Source organism: Bufo bufo, chromosome 3 (assembly GCF_905171765.1).
Source record: "Bufo bufo chromosome 3, aBufBuf1.1, whole genome shotgun sequence".
NCBI classification, from domain to species: domain Eukaryota; kingdom Metazoa; phylum Chordata; class Amphibia; order Anura; family Bufonidae; genus Bufo; species Bufo bufo.
Genome location: NC_053391.1, coordinates 638212211 through 638232655, shown reverse-complemented (window position 1 = coordinate 638232655; position 20445 = coordinate 638212211). Strand labels below are relative to the sequence as shown.

At 44.1% G+C, this 20445-nt stretch overlaps 1 protein-coding gene across 1 annotated transcript in view; it reads right to left on the bottom strand.

Annotated features, from left to right (window-relative positions):
- ATP8A2 (ATPase phospholipid transporting 8A2) overlaps positions 1-20445 on the bottom strand; it is a 728462-nt gene that overhangs the window by 528525 nt on the left and 179492 nt on the right. Inside the window, exons 21-23 of the mRNA XM_040422449.1 lie at positions 15820-15959; positions 11516-11654; positions 9250-9314 (exon numbers count right to left, since the gene is read on the bottom strand). Of these exons, the coding sequence (XP_040278383.1) occupies positions 9250-9314; positions 11516-11654; positions 15820-15959 (344 nt within the window). The remainder of the gene's footprint in view (positions 1-9249; positions 9315-11515; positions 11655-15819; positions 15960-20445) is intronic.

Below are 20445 nucleotides of genomic sequence, written 5' to 3'. Positions count from 1 at the left end.
TAGCCGGCAGCTCAACATTACAGAAGACGACAGAGTTAATTTTTTTAAATTTTTAACCCCTCCATCACTATTTTACTTTGCATTTTGTATTCAGAATGCTATTATTTTCCCTTATAACCATGTTATAAGGGAAAATAATACAGATCGGGTCCCCAGCCCGATCGTCACCTAGCAACCATGCGTGAAAATCGCACCGCATCCGCACTTGCTTGCGGATGCTTGCGATTTTCATGCTGCCCCATTCACTTCTATGGGGCCTGTGTTGCGTGAAAAACGCTTAATATAGAGCATGCTGCGATTTTCACGCAACGCACAAGTGATGCGTGAAATTCACAGCTCATGTGAACAGCCCCATAGAAATTAATGGGTCAGGATTCAGTGCGGGTGCAATGCGTTCAACCCGCGCGGAATACTCGCCCCGTGTGAAAGGGGCCTAAGTAAATGGTACATTACTGAAATTAAGGGAAAAACAAATTGCGGCATCTACCAATCACCATAAATAATATGTTCACTGTATTGTACAGCTTATTATGATTACAGGGATACCATATGCTGTTTTGTGATATTTCATAGTAAGGATGTTACAAAAATGGTTTTTGCATTGTGATTTTAACATAACAAAAAGTTTGCAGAAAATTTTAACTTTTATCATAGAAGGGAAAGTAAACATTCTTAATAAAAAAAAAAGCTATTTTAGAGTTATATACTGGCTATTGAACCCCAGACCTTCTGTATAGCAGTCGGCAGAATTACCGCTGCTCTATAGAAGTGCTCCGATGTATGGACAAGATTTTCTGTGACTAACAGCTACTAAATACTAATACTGTTTTCTTCACAGGCACCATATTAAGTATATAGTAATAAGCATTTAGGCAAAAAAATTATTTTTATTTATGGCAGAAAAATGAAAATTTTACTTTCCATTTTATGGTAAAAGTTAGTTTTCTGCAAAGTTAGGCTACTTTCACACTAGCGTCTTTACTGGATCCGGCAGGGTTCAGCAAAAATGCTTCCGTTACTGATAATACAACTATCTGCATTCGTTATGAACGGATCCGGTTGTATTATCTTTAACATACTAAAGACGGTTCCGTCATGAACTATATTGAAAGTCAATGTGGGACGGAACCGTTTTCTATTGTGTCAGATAGTGTCAGAGTTAAACGGATCTGCGTGCTGCGGTTTGCTCTCTGTTATGAGAACAGAACTCATTTTGTAGCGTTCCATTCTGTTCAGTTACATTTTGTCACCATTGACAATGAATGGGGACAAAACGGAAGTGTTTTTTTCCAGTATTGAGACCCTATGATGGATCTCAATACCGGAAAATATTAACGCTAGTGTGAAAGTAGCCTTAATGTTAAAAAAACAAAAAAACTAAGCAAAAACCATAAATGTGTTTTGTAACAAACTTACTATTATATTTCTCCCCTCATTTAACCCATAATAAAAGATGGTAGACATTAAAATCTAACTGATGTGTATGGCAAAATGGCCTGACCCAGAAAAAAAGTTATGGTTGTTATGGCTACTGTGGTGATGTGAACACTAAAGTGAATAAGGATCCCGGAAGAGGGGTATATCTCACCCAGGTTCCTCAACTGGGTGAGAAGTAAAATTCCAGAGTGGTGCTGGCTTCAGCAAGGCATAGTTGCTGGAGCTATTTTGTTTAGTATTAAAGGGCTGGATTTTAGTTGGATTGGGAGCTAGGTTGGTAGAGGGAGCTGCCAATCCACCCCTCCCATTCTAGGACAGGTTTTCCCTAGCATGAGGGATCCCCAGGTCTAATCACCTGGGATCATTACTGGGGAGTAAAAGCCCATCCCATACTGTCAGTCGGGGGCGTGGTTGCAAACAGAGGCCAGGTGAGGCTCTGGGTGTGGGGTTCCAGCCGGGCTAGGCTGAGAAACCACGAGGCTGGGACATAGCCTGGACTGACCGTGTTACATCCTGGGGGACTGGTATACGCTTGGCTGAGAAAGCTGGACCTGACACTGTGTCTGAACAGCACTCTATAGATGAGTCAGGGATTCTACCATATATTTAGTTAGATCCCAGCCGGGCAGATGTTTGTTTTGTATTATGTTTGTTTTCCTGAGGTGCCAAAAAAAAGTTTGTAGATGTTTGGACTTTAAACTTGGTGTCTGGCGAAGATACTTGTGTGAATGACCCCCGGAGAAGAGCTAATTCCCCACACTACAAATATGAGAAAGGCCTCGGGGAAGGGGGAGCCACATGATTTACCTGTATGGGGCCCTGCCTGCAAGCATCAGAATTAGAGTATGTTCACATGTTTTTTTTTTTCATGAAGATTTTGGCATGTACTGCAAGCAGAAATCCATGTAAAATCTACACCCATAGTAACAGGAGTCCACATTGCTGCTTACAATGCAGTGGGATAGCCACATGCAAATTAGAATGGGCATAAACCGAGAGCAGACCCACAGCAGTGGGAGATACAAATCTAAAGCAGAAATCCAAGGGTCATCCTCAAGTTTTTTGCTGTGAAGTCCATGGCCAATACACGTTTGATTTCTCATCGGATTTAGAGAAAAAAACTGGAGCAGAGGGAATGAAGACAGCTGGTTTGTGGAGGAGGAGAACTCTGGGGGGACAGGAAGTAGATAAAAAGCAGGTGGGGTCAGGCAGAAAGTACTAAGGAGAGCGAGGATTGTGGGAGAATGGCTGGAGAGAGTAGAGAAAAATTGCACTGAGACAGCTGGCAGAGTCACTAGGACAGGTGACTGGGAAGGCAGTGGCAGCCATCCAGCTTTGCAGCATACCAACCCATGCTAACTGGGCCTGAAGGCCACTTGAATTGACCACAGGTTGTACCGTATTGTGGGGCCATAGAAACTAGTGATCTCTCTGCAAAAGTGTGAACCAACAGGGCCAGCGGCCTAAACTGTGGAGAGAAAGGTTGAAGCAAAGAGGGCATCTGGTATACCAACAGGACAATACTAAGTGGAACTGAGTTTGTAAGCCAATCATCCAGGGATAGGGGCTACTCCAGAACTCTGGATCAGAGTGCACAATAAGCAATAAGTTCCTGCTTAGAGACTGAGTTGAGTCTGCTAATAGAAGTAGGGGCTAGCCACCATTCAGATCTATTTTGAGTGCCCAATAGGGTGGCCACTTGATTTATCAACAAAAGCCAGACATTGTAGGCAACACCCTCGACACAACAAGCCATGCCTCTTGTGACCGGCAAAAGAGGGGATAAAAGTATGTGAATACCTGAAGGTGAGCTGTGCTTCTCTCACCCTCAGTCACACAGTGATAAGTCTGCCTGTTCTAGTAACTGACTGGGGAAGAGAGAAGCCTCAGTCAGTTAATTTGTCTGCTGTCTGATCATGGAGCTACTGCAAAGGAGGACACCACTGCGTCTGTTCAGGCCATGTGTCGGGTGGAGGACAGCGCACCAGGAAACTGGACTGTCTGGTCTGAAACCGGACATCTGGCCGGCCTAGCGCCCACTGTGACCCACAGAGGCACTTAGGTGGCAATAGTGGAGTGTTCAGGTGCAGACAGACTTTGGTGGGACCTCCCATGATGGCTGAAGTTCCAAGTCCTTGTTAATGTCCTGTTATCCCTAAAAGGTATTGTCACGTTCGGGTGTGGGAGGGAAACACCACACCGAACATAGGAGGGAAAAGGGCAAGGGAATAAGGCCTGGGAACTAGGGAAAGGAGATGGTCACCTCCTAGAAAAACCCTAATCAAAGTCCTGACTAACTACCAGTATGAACAGACCCCAGAGGTAGGTGAATTCATACACAGGAATACCTAATGTCCTAACTTACCATATAGGACCCTGGTACTAATGTCAGGACTGAGACAACCTGTTCCTCCAAAAGGAAGGACGAATAGGAGTCTCCCTCAGGCCTTAATACAAATGACAGGGAAATGAAACACACAAAATAACCCAAACAAAATACAAAAGGGAAAGAAAACACTTAACTTCAAATGGCTATGGCAGCACCAGGAACTCAGCCGAGAGCCACACACCAGCTATCCACAACTCAAACTGAAGCTATAAACCATACAGCATAGTGGGAGAAACAACAATAAATAGAGAAGGTTAAAGGGAACCTGTCACCTGGAAAAGACAATTTACACTAATCACAGTACCTTAAAGTATCTCTCATAGTGTGCCCAAAGATGTATTCATATCTTCTTTCTGCGTTGGGCTGTCTCATAAAATCGACTTATAAAACTGTGTTTGTCACCTTTTTTAACACAGCATGATCCCGGCTACGGCTCCCTCCCTGGCATCTTCTTTTTCACTGCGCCTGCGCCGTTCCTATACAGCGCGCTCGCGCCCATCGCTTCTCCCCTGCGGCGTGAGCGCGATCACTGTCTGCTAGCATTGCAGCGCAGGCGCAGTGAACATGCAGATGCCAGGGAGGGAGGGAGCCGTAGCCGGGATCATGCTGTGGCAGGACACGCACAACGCATGCGCGAGAAGAGCGCGGTCACGGCTACAGGGAAAAATGTCCATCAATATGCGGAGGAGCGGCATAGGGGCGGCTTAACCGACGGTTAAGTCAAGGAGGCCGCTGCCCCCGTGACTTCAGCACGACTTCAAAAAGGTGACAAACACAGTTTTATAAGTCGATTTTATGAGACAGCAAAACGCAGAAAGAAGATATGAATACATCTTTGGGCACACTATGAGAGATACTTTAAGGTACTGTGATTAGTGTAAATTGTCTTTTCCAGGTAACAGGTTCCCTTTAAAAGACCATAATAGCCACACCTGGGGGAAGAAGGTGTGGCAATCACCAGAAACAACACAGACGTCATTTGATCCAAACGGAAAACATGTCAGTTCAAACCACGTGTTGCCAGTTTCACCGATCTCCTGCCACTTGGCGCGGGAACGTCCGTGACAGGTATTTACTATGTTGCTCGCTTTGGGCAAACTTTGGGTTTTTAGATTTTGGTACACTTTTCTGTTTGCTAGATTTACTGATGCAAACTAAGTATAGGAAATGCCAACAGTCTTTAAATTCCTCTGAAGTGTCAGGAACCAGCATAGCGGTCATGGACAGAAGCCATGAGGCAAATGTGAAAAGACCTTAAGAATATACGTAACATAAAGACAAAAGTTTGTACATTTGTGATATTTCCTATGGACAACATCTATGGCACGTAGAACACCAATAATGCCTAAATATTAATTGACAAATCTTGCTATCTCAACCCAATGTGATGACAGAAGTACTAAATATTATACAAGAATGCATCCTGCTGTGGGGTTTTCTCTGGCACTGCAGGAGGTTTGAGAACTGGAAGAATCTCATCGATCATAGTTGTAATGAGATATACTATGTATGGGTTTGATCAGTGTTCCTCAATTCCAGTCCTCAGGGCCCACCTGCCAATGAATACCTGTGTTAAGTCCTGATACATTGACACTAATTATATCCTCTGCTCAATACTGTGACGACCAATGGGCGGGACCCACTGGTCAAACCAGAGATAGTGTGGATTCTCTGTGTCAACCAAGTGATGGCAGACACTAACCCCTATGGTGTAATTCAGCATTCTCACAGGACAGGACAGAACAGAATGCACCAAGAGAGAAACTGAACCACTACCTACAGGATTAACAAATATGGTTGACAACTGACTCACAGACTCACCCACATGGTGGTGAGAAGTGGTATTGCAGAGAAGTATGGAGTAAAGGCAGCTGATGATAATGATGATGATGATGGTCAGAGGCAAAAGCTGAAGCGTGGTCAGAGGTAAGCAAAGGTCAGAAGCCAGTATCAGATAGCAGCGCCGTACAGAGGATCAGAAAGGCTCAGGGACAGATGGGTCCAGTAGTCAATGCAGGTGGCAGGAAAACAGAATGTTTCAAACACAGAAGATCACAACACCCCCCTTGCTATTACTGTTAGTAACTCAATTCTCAGGCAACTTCCTAGGAGAGGAAGCTGCTATTTAAAATTGTAAAAGCATACTCCCCTGGAATCATAAATTACAGGAAGCTGTGGGCGCCAGCATGGGATGGAGGCAGCATGACTGGAGGATGATTCTGGCAGGCGGGCACCTGCCCCATCTGGAGGAGACAGCAGTGGGCAACGTGGCAAAGGATGCTAGTAATATGACAGGTCAGACAGTGGGAGGTATGGCAGAAGGCCCAGGCCTAACAAATACTAAGGAAATCCTGAAAACATGGCCAGCAGGTGGACTCCGAGGACTAGAATTTAGGAACACTGGGTTAGATAGAAAAAGCACTTAAGTGTTTTTGTTTCTCACCAGCACTCACCAGCAATACTCTAGCAGTGTCATTTGTTTCATCCTAGCTAAGCCGCATGCATACATTTTGAACACTTTAATTATGGGTAACTGGGTCCTGTGGTCTTAAAGTGACTACCAGTCCAGTTTCCTCTCCTGTGTGGCTGACTTCCTGTAAATTGCAGGATTGCATCATCACCTATAAATCCCTCCTGTCAACTCTCAGATCCCTCCCCATCCAACCCCACCCTCCTTGATTCTTTGTATGCCTGACCGTGCATAGAGTATGGCTGAAGATATTATTTCTGCCGTATCTAAGGATAAAATGTGCATATGTACAGTGATTAGCTGCAGAGTTTCACAACTCCCCTGACTCACACTGCCTGTCTATACCAGTAGTGAGTTCTGTGTGCGGAATCTCCAGTGTATTTTATGAGACAGTTTCACACTCCTCTCCCCCCTGCCTGCTGCTTGTAAGAGCTGACAAAGAAACAAAAATCACAGAAAAAAAGAAAAAAAAAACAGAAATAAAAACATCCTGCATGATATGATAAATAAACATGCGGATGTCTATGGCTACATTTATAAAAACAAATCACAGAAAATAAATAATAATACACTAACAAAATAGATGCAAGCATTATATATGAACTAAGCCTTCATTCTGAGAATATAAAATCTGAGACTCTTAGCCAATATATTTTTTATCAAAACACATCTGTGCCCACCTACCCCCGCCAAGGTGGTCTCAGTCAGGCAGGTCCAACGCTAAACCTACATATATAATGCTTGCATCTATTTTGTTAGTGTATTATTATTTATTTTCTGTGATTTGTTTTTATAAAGAGAAACAAAAGCAAGAGACTGGGGCTCAGACTGAAGCTGCATCACACTCTGAGGGGAAGAAGGAATGAAGATGGCAGACCTAAATAGCACATCAACTAAAACTGGTATTAACAAGGCACACACAGGAGCCTCTGCATTATACTTTAATAATAGCCTATTCTGTACTACATGATTTAAAAAAATGCTGGAGTGCTTTCCTAAAGATTCATTTTGCACAGTATATTTAAATGCATTCCATGGGTTAAAATAATGATAACAATTAAAATGTTAAATGTACTGTTTTTAATGACATGATGTTTGATTCCCCTTTAAGACATTCTGAATTCTGCTGGATTACTGTTATAGGATAATAGTACTTTGTGGGATCTCAGACAGGTAGAGTTGTACTGTATTTACAATTAGGCACCTGAGGGCATGTGCCTAGGGTGCTAGGAAGTTGGAGGGTGGCACACTGTATTCTCCTGTATGTTTGGTAGAGCTAGCAGGCAGTATGCTGTTGACACAGCTGGCTGCTGCTCTGACCTGCTTCTCACCTCCTTAGCCCCCTCCTCCATATCTCAGAGACAAGCGGAGGAGGAGAAAACGTGGCAGGTGGCGCTGGCAACTACAGAGACGTAGTTTCTTAGGAGGTATTTTGGGGTGCTGGAACAGTATATTATGCAGCAGAACTAAATACCAATGTGCAGCATAATATACTTCCCCAGCACAACCAAATACCACAGTGCAACAAGGATTCTTTTGGGGCAGTATATTGTGCTGCGCTGTGGTACTTGGTGCTGCTGGAGCAGTATATTGTGCTGCGCTGTGGTACTTGGTGCTGCTGGAGCAGGATATTGTGCTGTGTTGTGGTACTTGGTGCTGCTGGAGCAGGATATTGTGCTGTGTTGTGGTACTTGGTGCTGCTGGAGCAGGATATTGTGCTGTGTTGTGGTACTTGGTGCTGCTGGAGCAGGATATTGTGCTGTGTTGTGGTACTTGGTGCTGCTGGAGCAGTATATTGTGCTGTGTTGTGGTACTTGGTGCTGCTGGAGCAGGATATTGTGCTGTGTTGTGGTACTTGGTGCTGCTGGAGCAGGATATTGTGCTGTGTTGTGGTACTTGGTGCTGCTGGAGCAGTATATTGTGCTGTGTTGTAGTACTTGGTGCTGCTGGAGCAGGATATTGTGCTGTGTTGTGGTACTTGGTGCTGCTGGAGCAGGATATTGTGCTGTGTTGTGGTACTTGGTGCTGCTGGAGCAGGATATTGTGCTGCGCTTTGGTATTTTATTCGGCTGCAGAACCAAATACCAAAGTGTAGCACAATATGCTGGTATTGCTGGCCCCATCTATGTGTTAGCCCCACCTACTGTCAATTTGGAGCCTTATAGATAGTATTCAGACAAGACTTGGTGCCTAGGGCGGTCCCAGCTATAAACACAGCCCTTCACACAGGTCAAACTGTCTGCAGAGTGCAGAAAAATTGGACACAGACTTGAAGAAGGAAGCAGCAGATTTTCTTACATTTGCTTCTCTGTCTTTTGGCTAAAATGAAGTCCAGTATCTGTTCTTTTCGTGTAGTAAGGAAGGGATGCAAATGAGCTCTTAACGAGCTCTGCCTCTAATGCCACCAGATGTAAGGAAGCTATCCTGTAAGTCAATGTTCAGCAGTTAAAATAAGCCTTGAGACATGACCTGGATATTAAATAAGCCAGCACCTCATCTGCAGACAGCTGTTTCAGGGTGATTGCCCCTCATCAGTGCAGAACAGAGAGTACTGGCTTAACTGGGTGAGAGGCCTGTGTCCGGGTCAGGGGGGGAACTAACTCTCCTTAGGGAGAGAGCACCTTAATCAGTGTGAGGAGACCTATAGGCCATACATGCTCCTCTGGGAGGGAAGGGATGCAAGTGAGCTCTTAACAACCTCTGCCTCTAATGCCACCAGATGTATTCCGTGTAGTAATGAATGGGCATACATATTTTACTTTATTTTTTACTTTTCAAGTCAGCCAAGTTCAGTGCCTTAAAATGCATTTGTAGCATATACATATGCTAAGATACAACCTATGGAAACACGATGAATGCCGAGAGATTTTCCTCTTCCACTTCACCAGTATTCAGTTTTCCGAAGTAGAATAGTTTGCAAGAGTAACACCAAGAAGGAATGACAGGTACTCACATCTAGAGAGTCTTCATTCACCAGAATGAGCGACATGGTCTGTGACACTAGCCTGCATGAGTATCCTGCCAAATACAAAGTGTCAACTGTCAGCAGCAAAACACTAAATAGAATTCTCTACATTGTAGTGAAGATAATGTAACTCAATAAGGCTACTTTCACACTGGCGTTTTGGCTTTCCGTTTGTGAGATCCGTTCAGGGCTCTCACAAGCGGTCCAAAACGGATCAGTTTTGGCCTAATGCATTCTGAATGGAAAAGGATCCGCTCAGAATGCATCAGTTTGCCTCCGATCAGTCTTTATTCCGCTTTGGAGGCGGACACCAAAACGCTGCCTGCAATGTAAGTGAATGGGGACGGATCCGTTTTCTCTGACACAATAGAAAACGGATCTGTCCTCCATTGACTTTCAGTGGTGTTCAAGACGGATCCGTCTTGTCTATGTTAAAGATAATACAAACTGATCCGTTCTGAACGGATGCATGCGGTTGTATTATTGGTGCGGATCTGTATGTGCAGATCCATGACGGATCCGCACCAAACGCGAGTGTGAAAGTAACCTAACCCAGGCAAGAAGTGGGGTTCCTTTCCTTTTAGGCTATGATCTCACCCAGCAGATTTGTTGCAGAAATTCCTTTCATTGTCCCATACACCTGAGCTGGGTTTACAGAAATGTATGGGCTTGCTGCAGAATCAATCCCATTCATATGTATGGAAATGTCTGCAACCAATCTGCTGCATGTGAACGTACGATACCCATGTATTGCCCTCTGGTTTATTTACACATTTCCAAAAGAACACCTCTTTGAGAAGACCAACCTCCAACTCCTACCAATATACCATCTCTTGCTGTAGTAAGTAGAAAGACCGCTTTGCAGAGACCTTGCTAATAAGGACTCATTCACACGACCGTATGGTCGCTGTGCCTGCAGACTACAGAGGTCCACAAAGCATAGGCAGAGGCTGTGTGAATCCCGTATTGCGGTGTAGACCCCATGGACTTAAATGGTTCTGCGATCTGCAAAATATGGCAAAAGATAGGACATGTCTCATCTTTTGTGGTGCGGAGGCACCAACCCGAAAACCCACGAAAGGGCTTCCGAGTGTTTCCTTGGGCTTCCGAGCAGTGCCTCCACTCCGCAAAAGATATAGGACATGTCCTATCTTTTGCTGTATGTTCCAGATCGCGGACCCATTCAAGTCAATGGGTCTGCATCCCAAGCATGGAGTTCACACGGCCGGTGCCCGAGTATTGTGTACCTGTTTGCGGATCCCAAAATGGGCACAGGGTCATATGGTCGTGTGAATGGGTCCTAAAGCACAGATGTCCTAATGTGTTTGCGTCTAGAATCAATCTAAAAAGTGGTAGAAATTGGCACAAGTAGGATTTCTACAACTTTTTTCTGAACTGGGGCTTATTGGGAAGGGCGTGGCTTGTTGGGAAAGGGGAGTGGTCTGAGAGGCAATATTTTGCACCAAAATTGCACCACAATTCAGGATTAAAATTCTGTCTCAAAGCAAGACGACCAGTAGTTGGTATAGAGTCAGGGGATAAATGTTTGATTGCTGGGGTCTGAATGCTGGCCATTCATGAGAACAGAAGTCCCGCACCATGACCACTGCTCCATTCCCTTCTATGGGACTGTCATGAGAACTGCTGTATTTATCAGTCCCATAGAAGTGAATGGGGCGGTGGTCACACATGTGCATCACTGCTCCATTCTCATTTGGCAGTACTTGCAGACCTCCATATTTGTGATCACTGGGGTCTGACTGCTGGGATCCCCAGGAACCAAACACTTATCCCCTTTCCTGTAGATTAATGTTATTAGCGGCACAACTCCCTTAAAGGGGTATTCCTGTCATTAAGATTCAAAGTTACCTTTTCCACAACGCTCCGGTCCTCCATGCTGCCTCCATTCTCTCCCTCTTCTGGGCCCTACACTGTTTACTTCCGGCAGTGCATGGGCATGGTCACATGCACCACTGCAACCAATGGCTGGCTTCAGAGGTGATGTGGCCACAAGCAGCACGTCTCTGCTGAAGTCAGTTGTGGCTAGAGCGGTGCATGTGACCACGCACTACCAGATGGAAACAGTCCAGGAAGATGGAGGAGATAGCAGAGAGAGCACGGAGGACCGGAGTGGCGTTGGGCAGGTAAGTATGAATCTTCTGTATCCGGGGGCACTTCCTTAAAATTCATTATAACAGAAAACCCCTTTAAGCATACGTATGCTTTATAATGTTACATTAGCAGCAATTAATACCTATGTTGATGGCGGTTTCTTGTTTGTCCCCAGTTAAAACCCATATTTTTATTTCTGCTTTCATCAATGTGGCTATGGTTTCTGGGACTCCACCTTGCAGCTGGTCCTCAATCGCTGTGGCCCCAAGAAGCATCAAATTCTGAGAAAAAACAAAAAGGAGAAGAAGCAATTCCAATTGGCTATGATGCGTTGTAAGGAAGGCTGATAAAGTGGTATGCTATCAGATAAAAGTAGCCCTTTAAAGGTTTTGCAGCAGGTGTCCAGTGCATATGATATAAAGCCTTATTCACACGTCAGTGTTTGGTCAGTGATTTCCATCAGTGATTGTGAGCCAAAACCAGAATTGGAGCCTCCACAGACATAAGGTATGATGGAAAGATCTGCACCTGTTCTGTGTTTAGAGCCGTATGGGGTTTTGGCTCAAAATCACTGATGGAAATCACTGACCGAACACTGACGTGTGAATAATCATGCACACGACCGTTGTTTGGGTCCGCATCTGAGCTGCATTTTTTGCGGCTCGGGTGCAGACCCATTCACTTCAATGGGGCTGCAAAAAAAAGCGGACAGCACTCCGTGTGCCATCTACATTCGTTGCTCCGTTTCGTAGCCCGCAAAAAAAGTAGAGCCTGTCCTATTCTTGTCTGTTTTGCATACAGGAATAGGCATTTCTATAATGGGCTGCCCGTTCTGTTCTGCAAATAGCGGAACGAAACACGGACAGCATCCGTTTTTTGTGCATCCGCAATTTACAGTCCACAAAACACGGCACGGTCGTGTGCATGTAGCCTAAGGCGTAGAGGGCTCATGGCGCTTGCCGAGCACAGTTTCTTTCATTCCTAGGGATGGGCTATCAATGTTTTACTCCTGGAAAACCTCTTTAATGTGGAAATGACATCAGCAGATGATTTAAAGAGGTTATCCCATGAAAAGTATCACTATGCTCATGAATAGGGCATTTCAAATGATGTAATATAGCAATATACATGCAATAAAAAATATTGTTCGTTTTTCATTTATGTACATTACATTTCCCTCTCTAGTAGCACCCCCTGCTGTTTATCCATCTGGTCCACCTTCTCCTGCATTCGGAGGTGGACTGACATGCTCAGTAGCTTCCCTGCCCCTTCCTCCTCTCAGCACCGGTGCAGCGACCCTACAGTGAAGCGGTCAGACATCTTTTTTTTTATTCATCACTACTTCTAAATTCACACAGCTAAATTTCTCTCTAGACAGTGGAGAAAGAAATTGTGTGGGGCATTACATACCATTTTCTTTGGGTCTATATGTGAGGGACTATATCCTATGTAGGGGAGGAAGGGGTTAACAAGAGCTAACTGCAATGCATCCTGGGAGCTGCCTGATGAGCTGCTAGCCACCCACAGAAAGGCAAGAAAGTCCTCTAGATATGCGAGTAAAAAAATAAGTTTTGAATCTGTGGGACAGCCCTTTAACAGGAAATTTATGTGACAGATTAAGTTAACTCTTTCATGACCGGGCTAAAAAGGCCTGAATGTCCAGGCAACTTTTTGTGATTTTGTGCACGCGGTGGTTTGGTGACCCTAACTTTTTTTATTTGTTTGACTACAAAAATAATTTTTGCCATTTTTTTTTCTTGACACTTGAGACTTTTTATTAGAATGTTTTTCAGTGATTTTTTTTTTTTTTTTTAGGTTTCATTTGGAGGAAAACCGCTAATTCTTATTGAAAAAAGTAATTCTTTTTAATTATATTAGGTAAAAGAAGGCAGCACTCCAAAAGTTCAGTGAAAAACAATGGATGGTTTATTTCCTGATGCCGACTGGGTCCTGGTTATCTCCGGCACCATGTGATTCCAGTCGCTCAATTGTTTTTTATCAGTTTTTATTTAGCACATTGTGTGCACCTGATTTTCTTTTTCATATTATAATCACGTTCTCTCACCATCAATGGACGTCACATGAATTTTATGTGGATATCTTCATTATAGACACTTTTATGAATCACGAAATGGAAGATGAATTATGTCATGGACAAGATGAAATTATACAGTTATATATTTTTACTATAATCATTAATTTTGGATCAATTATGTAATTATGTTTTTTCTGATTGAGATTGCTATATATGTATTGCACTTTGCACATGTCACTACAGCTTGACAAAGGCTCCATTGAGTACAGCTGAAACGTTGCTGCTAGATGGGTCAATAAACCATCCATTGTTTTTCACTGAACTTTTGGAGTGCTGCCTTCTTTTACTTAATATATTCAGGTGGACCCTGGTCGCCGATCTTTTGGAGGGATTGCACCCGTTGATTTGTGTGCTGCTCTTTACTTTTTTTGCTTACTTTTTAATTATAGCTTTTTATTTCTTAAATCTTAAAACTGAAACAAAAAAATCGATTAATTATTGCAATGGGTTCCCTATTTTGTTTGTCGTTTTGATATATAACATGTGTTGGTTTGTAAAAAAAAAAAATATTAAAATGCAGTCGCCAACAGAAACAGTGACTATGGTGACTGTTTCCGTTGGCGACTGCATTTTTAATTATTTTTTTTTTTTACATGTTTTAAATTTTTTTTGGCACATAATATGTCCCCCAGGAGGTCATTAAAAGACCTCTGAAGGACACTGACTTTTTTTTTTTTTAACTGTTTCCACTGTAACTGGGGCATCCACAGGAGCCCCAGTTATAGGGGAAAACATCCCCCTGTGGGGGCATTACACACAGGCAGAGCTGATCAGGGTCTCCTTATACCCTGCAGCTCTGCTCCTGTCCCTGACACCCCCGGCGGTCATGTGACCGCCAGTACTAACAGAGGAAGTGCTCTCCCCCCTGCGCTCCTGCATGGATCCTCTGCCGGCAAAGGATAAGGCAGAAGCGGTAATAAACTCCTCCTGTCTTCTCCTCAGGGTTGTCCCCGCTGTGTCTGTCAGCCGGGACACGACCTGCTCCTCCTATATTGCAGGAGCAGGAGCTTTAATCCCAGCACTGATCAGCGCTGGGATTATAGCGCTGCCTGCACGTTTATATACGTGGTATCTGCACGGGGCATGTGCAGATAGGACGTATATACCCAGTGGGCAGTCGGGAATGGGTTAAAAAGGATTGTCTCACTTCAACAAATGGCATTTATCATGTAGACAAAGTTAATACAAGGCACTTACTAATGTATTGTGATTGTCCATATTGCCTCCTTTGCTGGCTTGATTCATTTTTCTATTGCATTATGCACTGCACGTTTCCAGGGATTACGACCACCCACCCTGCAATCCAGCAGCGATGGCGGTGCTTGCACAATATAGTGCTTTTTCCTATAGTGTGCAACCACGATCACTGCTGCTGGATTGCAGGGTGGGTGGTCGTAACCCCTGGAAATGTGCAGTGCATAATGCAATAGAAAAATGAATCAAGCCAGCAAAGGAGGCAATATGGACAGTTACAAAGAGCGAAGTCTGCAGAAATTCCGTGGCAAATATGCATCTAAATCCGGTGTATGACATGCAGATTTTGCATTGGATTTGTCTGTAGTTTAAATTTACAGGACACATGAGGGCAGCCACCCATATAGTCAAAACTGCTTACATTCCAACATTGCTGCTACCTGATGGAAGCAGAAGTTGCCTGCCCCTAGCTCCAAGGCCAAGTACTGCAGCCTAATATCAGCAGTTTATCATGCTAGATAGGGTATGGTCACTCTCACAATCCTGTTACCAATTTAGCTTCAATTGCAGTATTAATAACCCGTGCTACAAGCCCTTCTTTCCGTCCATAATCCCTTCCATTTCACCTTAGCTCTGCCCTTCTGACAGTCAGCTATCCATAACTATTTAGAGGGATCTTCATACAGGATATTAATTGGTTTCATATTTTCAGGAAAGCCTTAAGGTCTTCCCTGCTTAACCCAACGCTTAAGGGACCACATGATAAAATATCTGCACTATGTTTTTCTTTTTGCAACAATTACAAAAGCTGTAATATCAAGTTCATGGTGATGTCATGGCTCGCTATATGTTTTTCCCAAGTGGCCCCGTTCCTTCTTAGTGCCGACAGTCACTGTAAGAAAATATCTCAAGGATCGAAGGGCCTTGTAGCCTGGAGTGCAAGTGAACGAAAACAATGTAAGAACACAGACAAGACTGTGAAAGTTTCCAGAATAAAGGTGTCATTGGTAATAAAGAGATACTGCCATATGCTGAGGAACTTCTAGCAAACACGACAGCGGGAACCAAACCTTTGCCACATGTTGGCTGAAGATCTTGGGAGTTGTAGTACAGAAACAGCTGGAAAGTCAAAGGTCATCTGACTATGCCTTACTCACCTTTTCAATAAGCTCATAACACTCCTCAAGTTTCTGAGGCCTGTCCTTCAGAACCACACTGGCTTCATTATGGACTTTTAGCCATTCCTTGTACTCAGATTCTTCAAGGTCCGCATATGCAATGCACAAGGTTCTCAAGCCTTAAGATAAGGAAAAAACAAATGCAGAACTCAAATACACAGTAGTTCAATAGCTTAGTGAGAACTTAGGTAAGGATGTTGGATGGATTGATGAGCAGATGATAGAGAATTAGATACACAAATAGATAAATAGATTTAAATGTATTTCCCAAAAGCTCCAATTATTAAGCCAATAAGAGGTAGCGAAACAACCGGTGTAAGAACTGCCAAGCTTTTTGCTACTTCTCTGTTATCAATTCAATCCCAATGAAGCTTTGGGCTGAAAACCTGGTCCTGAGGCGAAGTCGTGTCAATTCTGGGGCCCCAGTAGTCAGTTAGAAGAAGGTGTTACCAGTGCACAGCGGTATTAATAGTGCGTTGAAAGAGGGTATATTTTCCCAGCATGTATGCACATAGGCACAGTATATCTAAATACTGATTCATGATATTAATATAACCAGTCCCTAAAGCATACATAGCAAATTACTGTAGTTGCCCAGTTGACTTTTTTAGTAGCCAGACCATAAAAACTTCCATAGACATGAATAAAAATCAATCCGACGGTTCTAGGTTCATTGACACCCGTGTCCTGGGATTTGTCCATCTCTTGAGGCACAGTAAGTGCTCCTATAAAGTCCACTATTCTTTTGACTTCTAAATTCTGTTTCGGTCACCCTGAAGATATAATTTCTGGCCCTGGACATGGGGGAGATTACGACGCTGGTGTTTTGTTTAGCTGCAGCCAGCACTATCAGAGAGTACATAAAAAGTCATGGTGGTGAGACAGAGCTCCATTACACAGCCACTTATCAAACTCAACATGAAGTTAATACACTTAGAAGTGTCAGGTTTCGATAAAACCTTTAAATCATTCCTGTGCAGAGAACTTTCATCCAAAAAAAATGATCACTCCTTCAAGTTTCCTTTTAAGATATAGCAGTCCTTATCTCTCTTACACATTGTAGGGGTTTTGTTAGGCTGGACAATTATAACATATACAATACAGATGAGAAAATCAATTCTACTGATTCAGAATTCGTCCCGAATTTCCCCCAAAAAATTGATTCTAACAAACCCGATTTTTTGGTGATTCAATTCAGGCAAGTCACAGAGGGAGAAAAAGACCCATGAATAATACTTCTGAGTTCAACATGCAATCCAGTCCTCCTTCCAAAAGAACAAGAGTAATGGGTGTCTCAAGACAAAATTGCTCTGGTTAGCTGAGTGGTGTTGGGCGGTAGTCTTTCTCATTAGGGAGACCACCTGGTATGCATGCGGAGTATTGTAGCCCACTTCTCATGTCCTCTGATCACCCTGTTCTCCTCAGTCCTCCCTTTCTCCAAGGCTCTAGGATGATTCTTCTCAGTCACTGCATCTTGCTGTGTCAGGGAGGATGCAACTAGACAAGTAATGATTTGAGAGAAATGTATTTTTGTAGGGAGCCTAATAGTGCCTATACAGCTGCGGTGAGCTGGACCGGGTATGCACTCTGACGCCCAAATATGCAATGGCTAGGTCAGGTGTAGGTGATAATAGTCTATAGTTACTAACACAGGGCCCTTTAGGGTGTTGTAACTCACGTACCAGGTTAGGAATGCCAGAGTGGTGTAATGTCTCTGTATGGTAGTGGCAATAAACGGTGTCTCCTACCTGGGTACGGCTGGACTCCTGGATCCTGGCTCACTTGCAATAAAATGAGTGTTGTGCTAGTAGGCGTAATAGAGGGATTTGCAGCAGTAATTGAGATCCAGACCTTTGGTAAAGTTCAAACTTGTCTTTACTGGTAGTGGCTTTCATCCAAGCAAGATACAGCATTAGTCTTTGGTCCCAGCAGGTATTGGAAATGTATGGCAGGAATATATCTTCTGCGCTATCATGTGCCTGGAGCTTGCAGGAAAAGGACGTCTGCTTGTTAGCTCTGTAATGTGGCAGGAATTTGGCTTCTGCGCTTACTATCTTCTGCTATATTGGGGACTGACTTGCTGAGGAGGAATAAGGCTTCTCCTGAGGTCTCTGGACTTTGACTCACAGTTAGCTTCACAGGGTATGCTTCTTCCTAGAATTCTGGAGTTGTCTGCTTGCTTCTTCCAGCTGAGGCTGCAAGGCTCAGGCTGGGGATGATGATCAATGTCTCAGCTGAGACAAGATCCTGGCTTTGGATCCCTATAGCTTGGAGCTCCTACACGCACACCCTACCCCTAGCAGGGGGTGGGTTACACTAACTTTTATTTTCTTTCTCTCCCTATGAGGCAGGATGTGGGCACAGCCACTCTGCTCACAGAGGGGGGAGCTAAACTGGAATGTACTATTCCAGCCTAGGAACACTAAACTGGCTTAAAGAGATCCTTTCATCGGTCCAAACATTGTGAACTAAGTATCATGACATATACAGCGGCGCCCAGGGATATCACTGCACTTACTATTATCCCTGGGTGTTGCTCCGTTCTCCTGTTATGTCCTCCGGTATGTTCGGGGACTTGGTTATAGTAGGAGGAGACTGCCCTTGTTCTGCTGGGCGTGTCCTTCTCCTAGGCTGTAGCGCTGGCCAAAAACCTCCCAGGCTGTGAGCTCTGCGCTGCGATTGGCCAGCGCTACAGCCTAGGAGAAGGAGACGCCCAGCAGAACAAGGGCAGACTCCGCCTACTATAACCAAGTCCCCTAAGTCTCCGCCTACTATAACCAAGTCCCCGAACATACCGGAGGACATAACGGGAGAACGGAGCGGCGCCCAGGGATAATAGTAAGTCCAGTGAGATCCCTGGGCGCCACTGTATATGTCATGATACTTACTTCACAATGTTTGGACCGATGAAAGGTCCTCTTTAAGTCCCTGCTAACACATTGCTGCCACCTGCTGGTGAACATAGAAATTACAGCAATATACATGTAACAAGGCTTATAATGCACATTTGTGAGAATATGATGTGAAATTACATTAGATGACAAAGTTAATGCCCTTAACAGGTTGTAGCGGGGTAAAAGAGTTTCGTAACACAACTCTGGGGTGTTACACATCTTCAAATGCTTTTTTTGGCCTACAGCTATCTTTTTCAACAGATAACGGTTTGTCCAAATGTATATGTGTTTTTAAGAGGGGTTGGAAAAGAAAGTTGCGGCCAGACACTAGATAGCAGCTTAATTTCCAGGAGAATAAGAGGATCAGGTGCACATGTCTGATCCATCTCTTCACATCAGCGTAAGTCAGGAGCTCCCCATACACATTAGATTGTTGATGATCCTGTGATTCAGCTGTAAATAGTCTAATGTGTAGGGGTGCCATAAGTGGAGCTTCTACTGATGATGATTCATCAACTAGAGGTTTCTGAATCCCATCAACACATGCACCCAAGAGAAAAACAGGACTATGCTAACAGATTTTGTACAGCATATTTTGTCTTGGATATTTTTGAATATCAATGGATGAAAACTGCAAGAAATCTGGAAAAAAAATCTGCAACAGATGGACTATGCTGCAGATTCCTAAATCTACAGCATGCCTTCATATCCCACGCAGATGTTTTTTTCCCAGCCTGTGTATGCTGTTAGACCCATTCATATGCATTTTACTTTACTAGTGGATTTTAGGTGCCACTTCCTCCTTAAAGGGGTTGTCCAGGATTTTGATACTGATGGCCTGTGCACAAGATAGGTCATCAATACCAGACCGGCAGGGGTCCAAGCTACTGCATAACAGCTTGTTGGTGATGGTGCTGGGGTTCAAATCCGCGCCAATCAGATATTGATGATCTGTCCTGAGGATAGGCCACCAATATCAAACTCCTATGTCTAACCCAGTGCGTGTGAAAGACCTAAGGAGGTATATTAGGTAGTTAATGTGACTCCCAAGGCCCCCCATTCCCATTTGCGTCAGTACAGGCATGGCCATTACTGTTCCTGATCTTTTTCTCACTGGTCCTTTAGTAATCTCTACTTTATCATTATTCTGCCCTTGTTATGAAAGAAATCAGCTTTCCATGCACTGACTTTCTGGTAGGCTTGCAATGGGTTAGTGTTTACACACGGCAACCAGTCTGAAGATGTAGAATTGGAGGAGCAGGGAAAGACCAGTACTCTGAGCCAATCATGAGACAAGGGGAGTGTCTCAGACTACCTCAGACTCCCTGTAGGGACTGTGGGTAAACTGTAGTCCCAGATCACAGCTGTAATGGAGCGGAGATAACAAATAATGAGGAAAATTAATGGTAGGTTAATTATCACCTATAGTTATAAGCATATAGGGTGTCATTTATTAAAGGGGATATCCAATCCTAAAAAAAGCCCCCCCCATATGTATGGTCCCCGACCCTGAATATACTTTACTGGGTCCCCACTCCCTGTTCCGCTCCTGGTTCCCGCACCGCCGCTGTTGCTATTCCCCGTGCCCAGATGAAAACATCTAGTGTTGGGGGAGTGGGGGTCAGCCAATGGCAGGCGGGGACAAGCCTCCCTAGCATCACCCGCGAGGAGCGGCGCAGGGAGTGGGGACCCGGGTAAGTATATTCAGCGT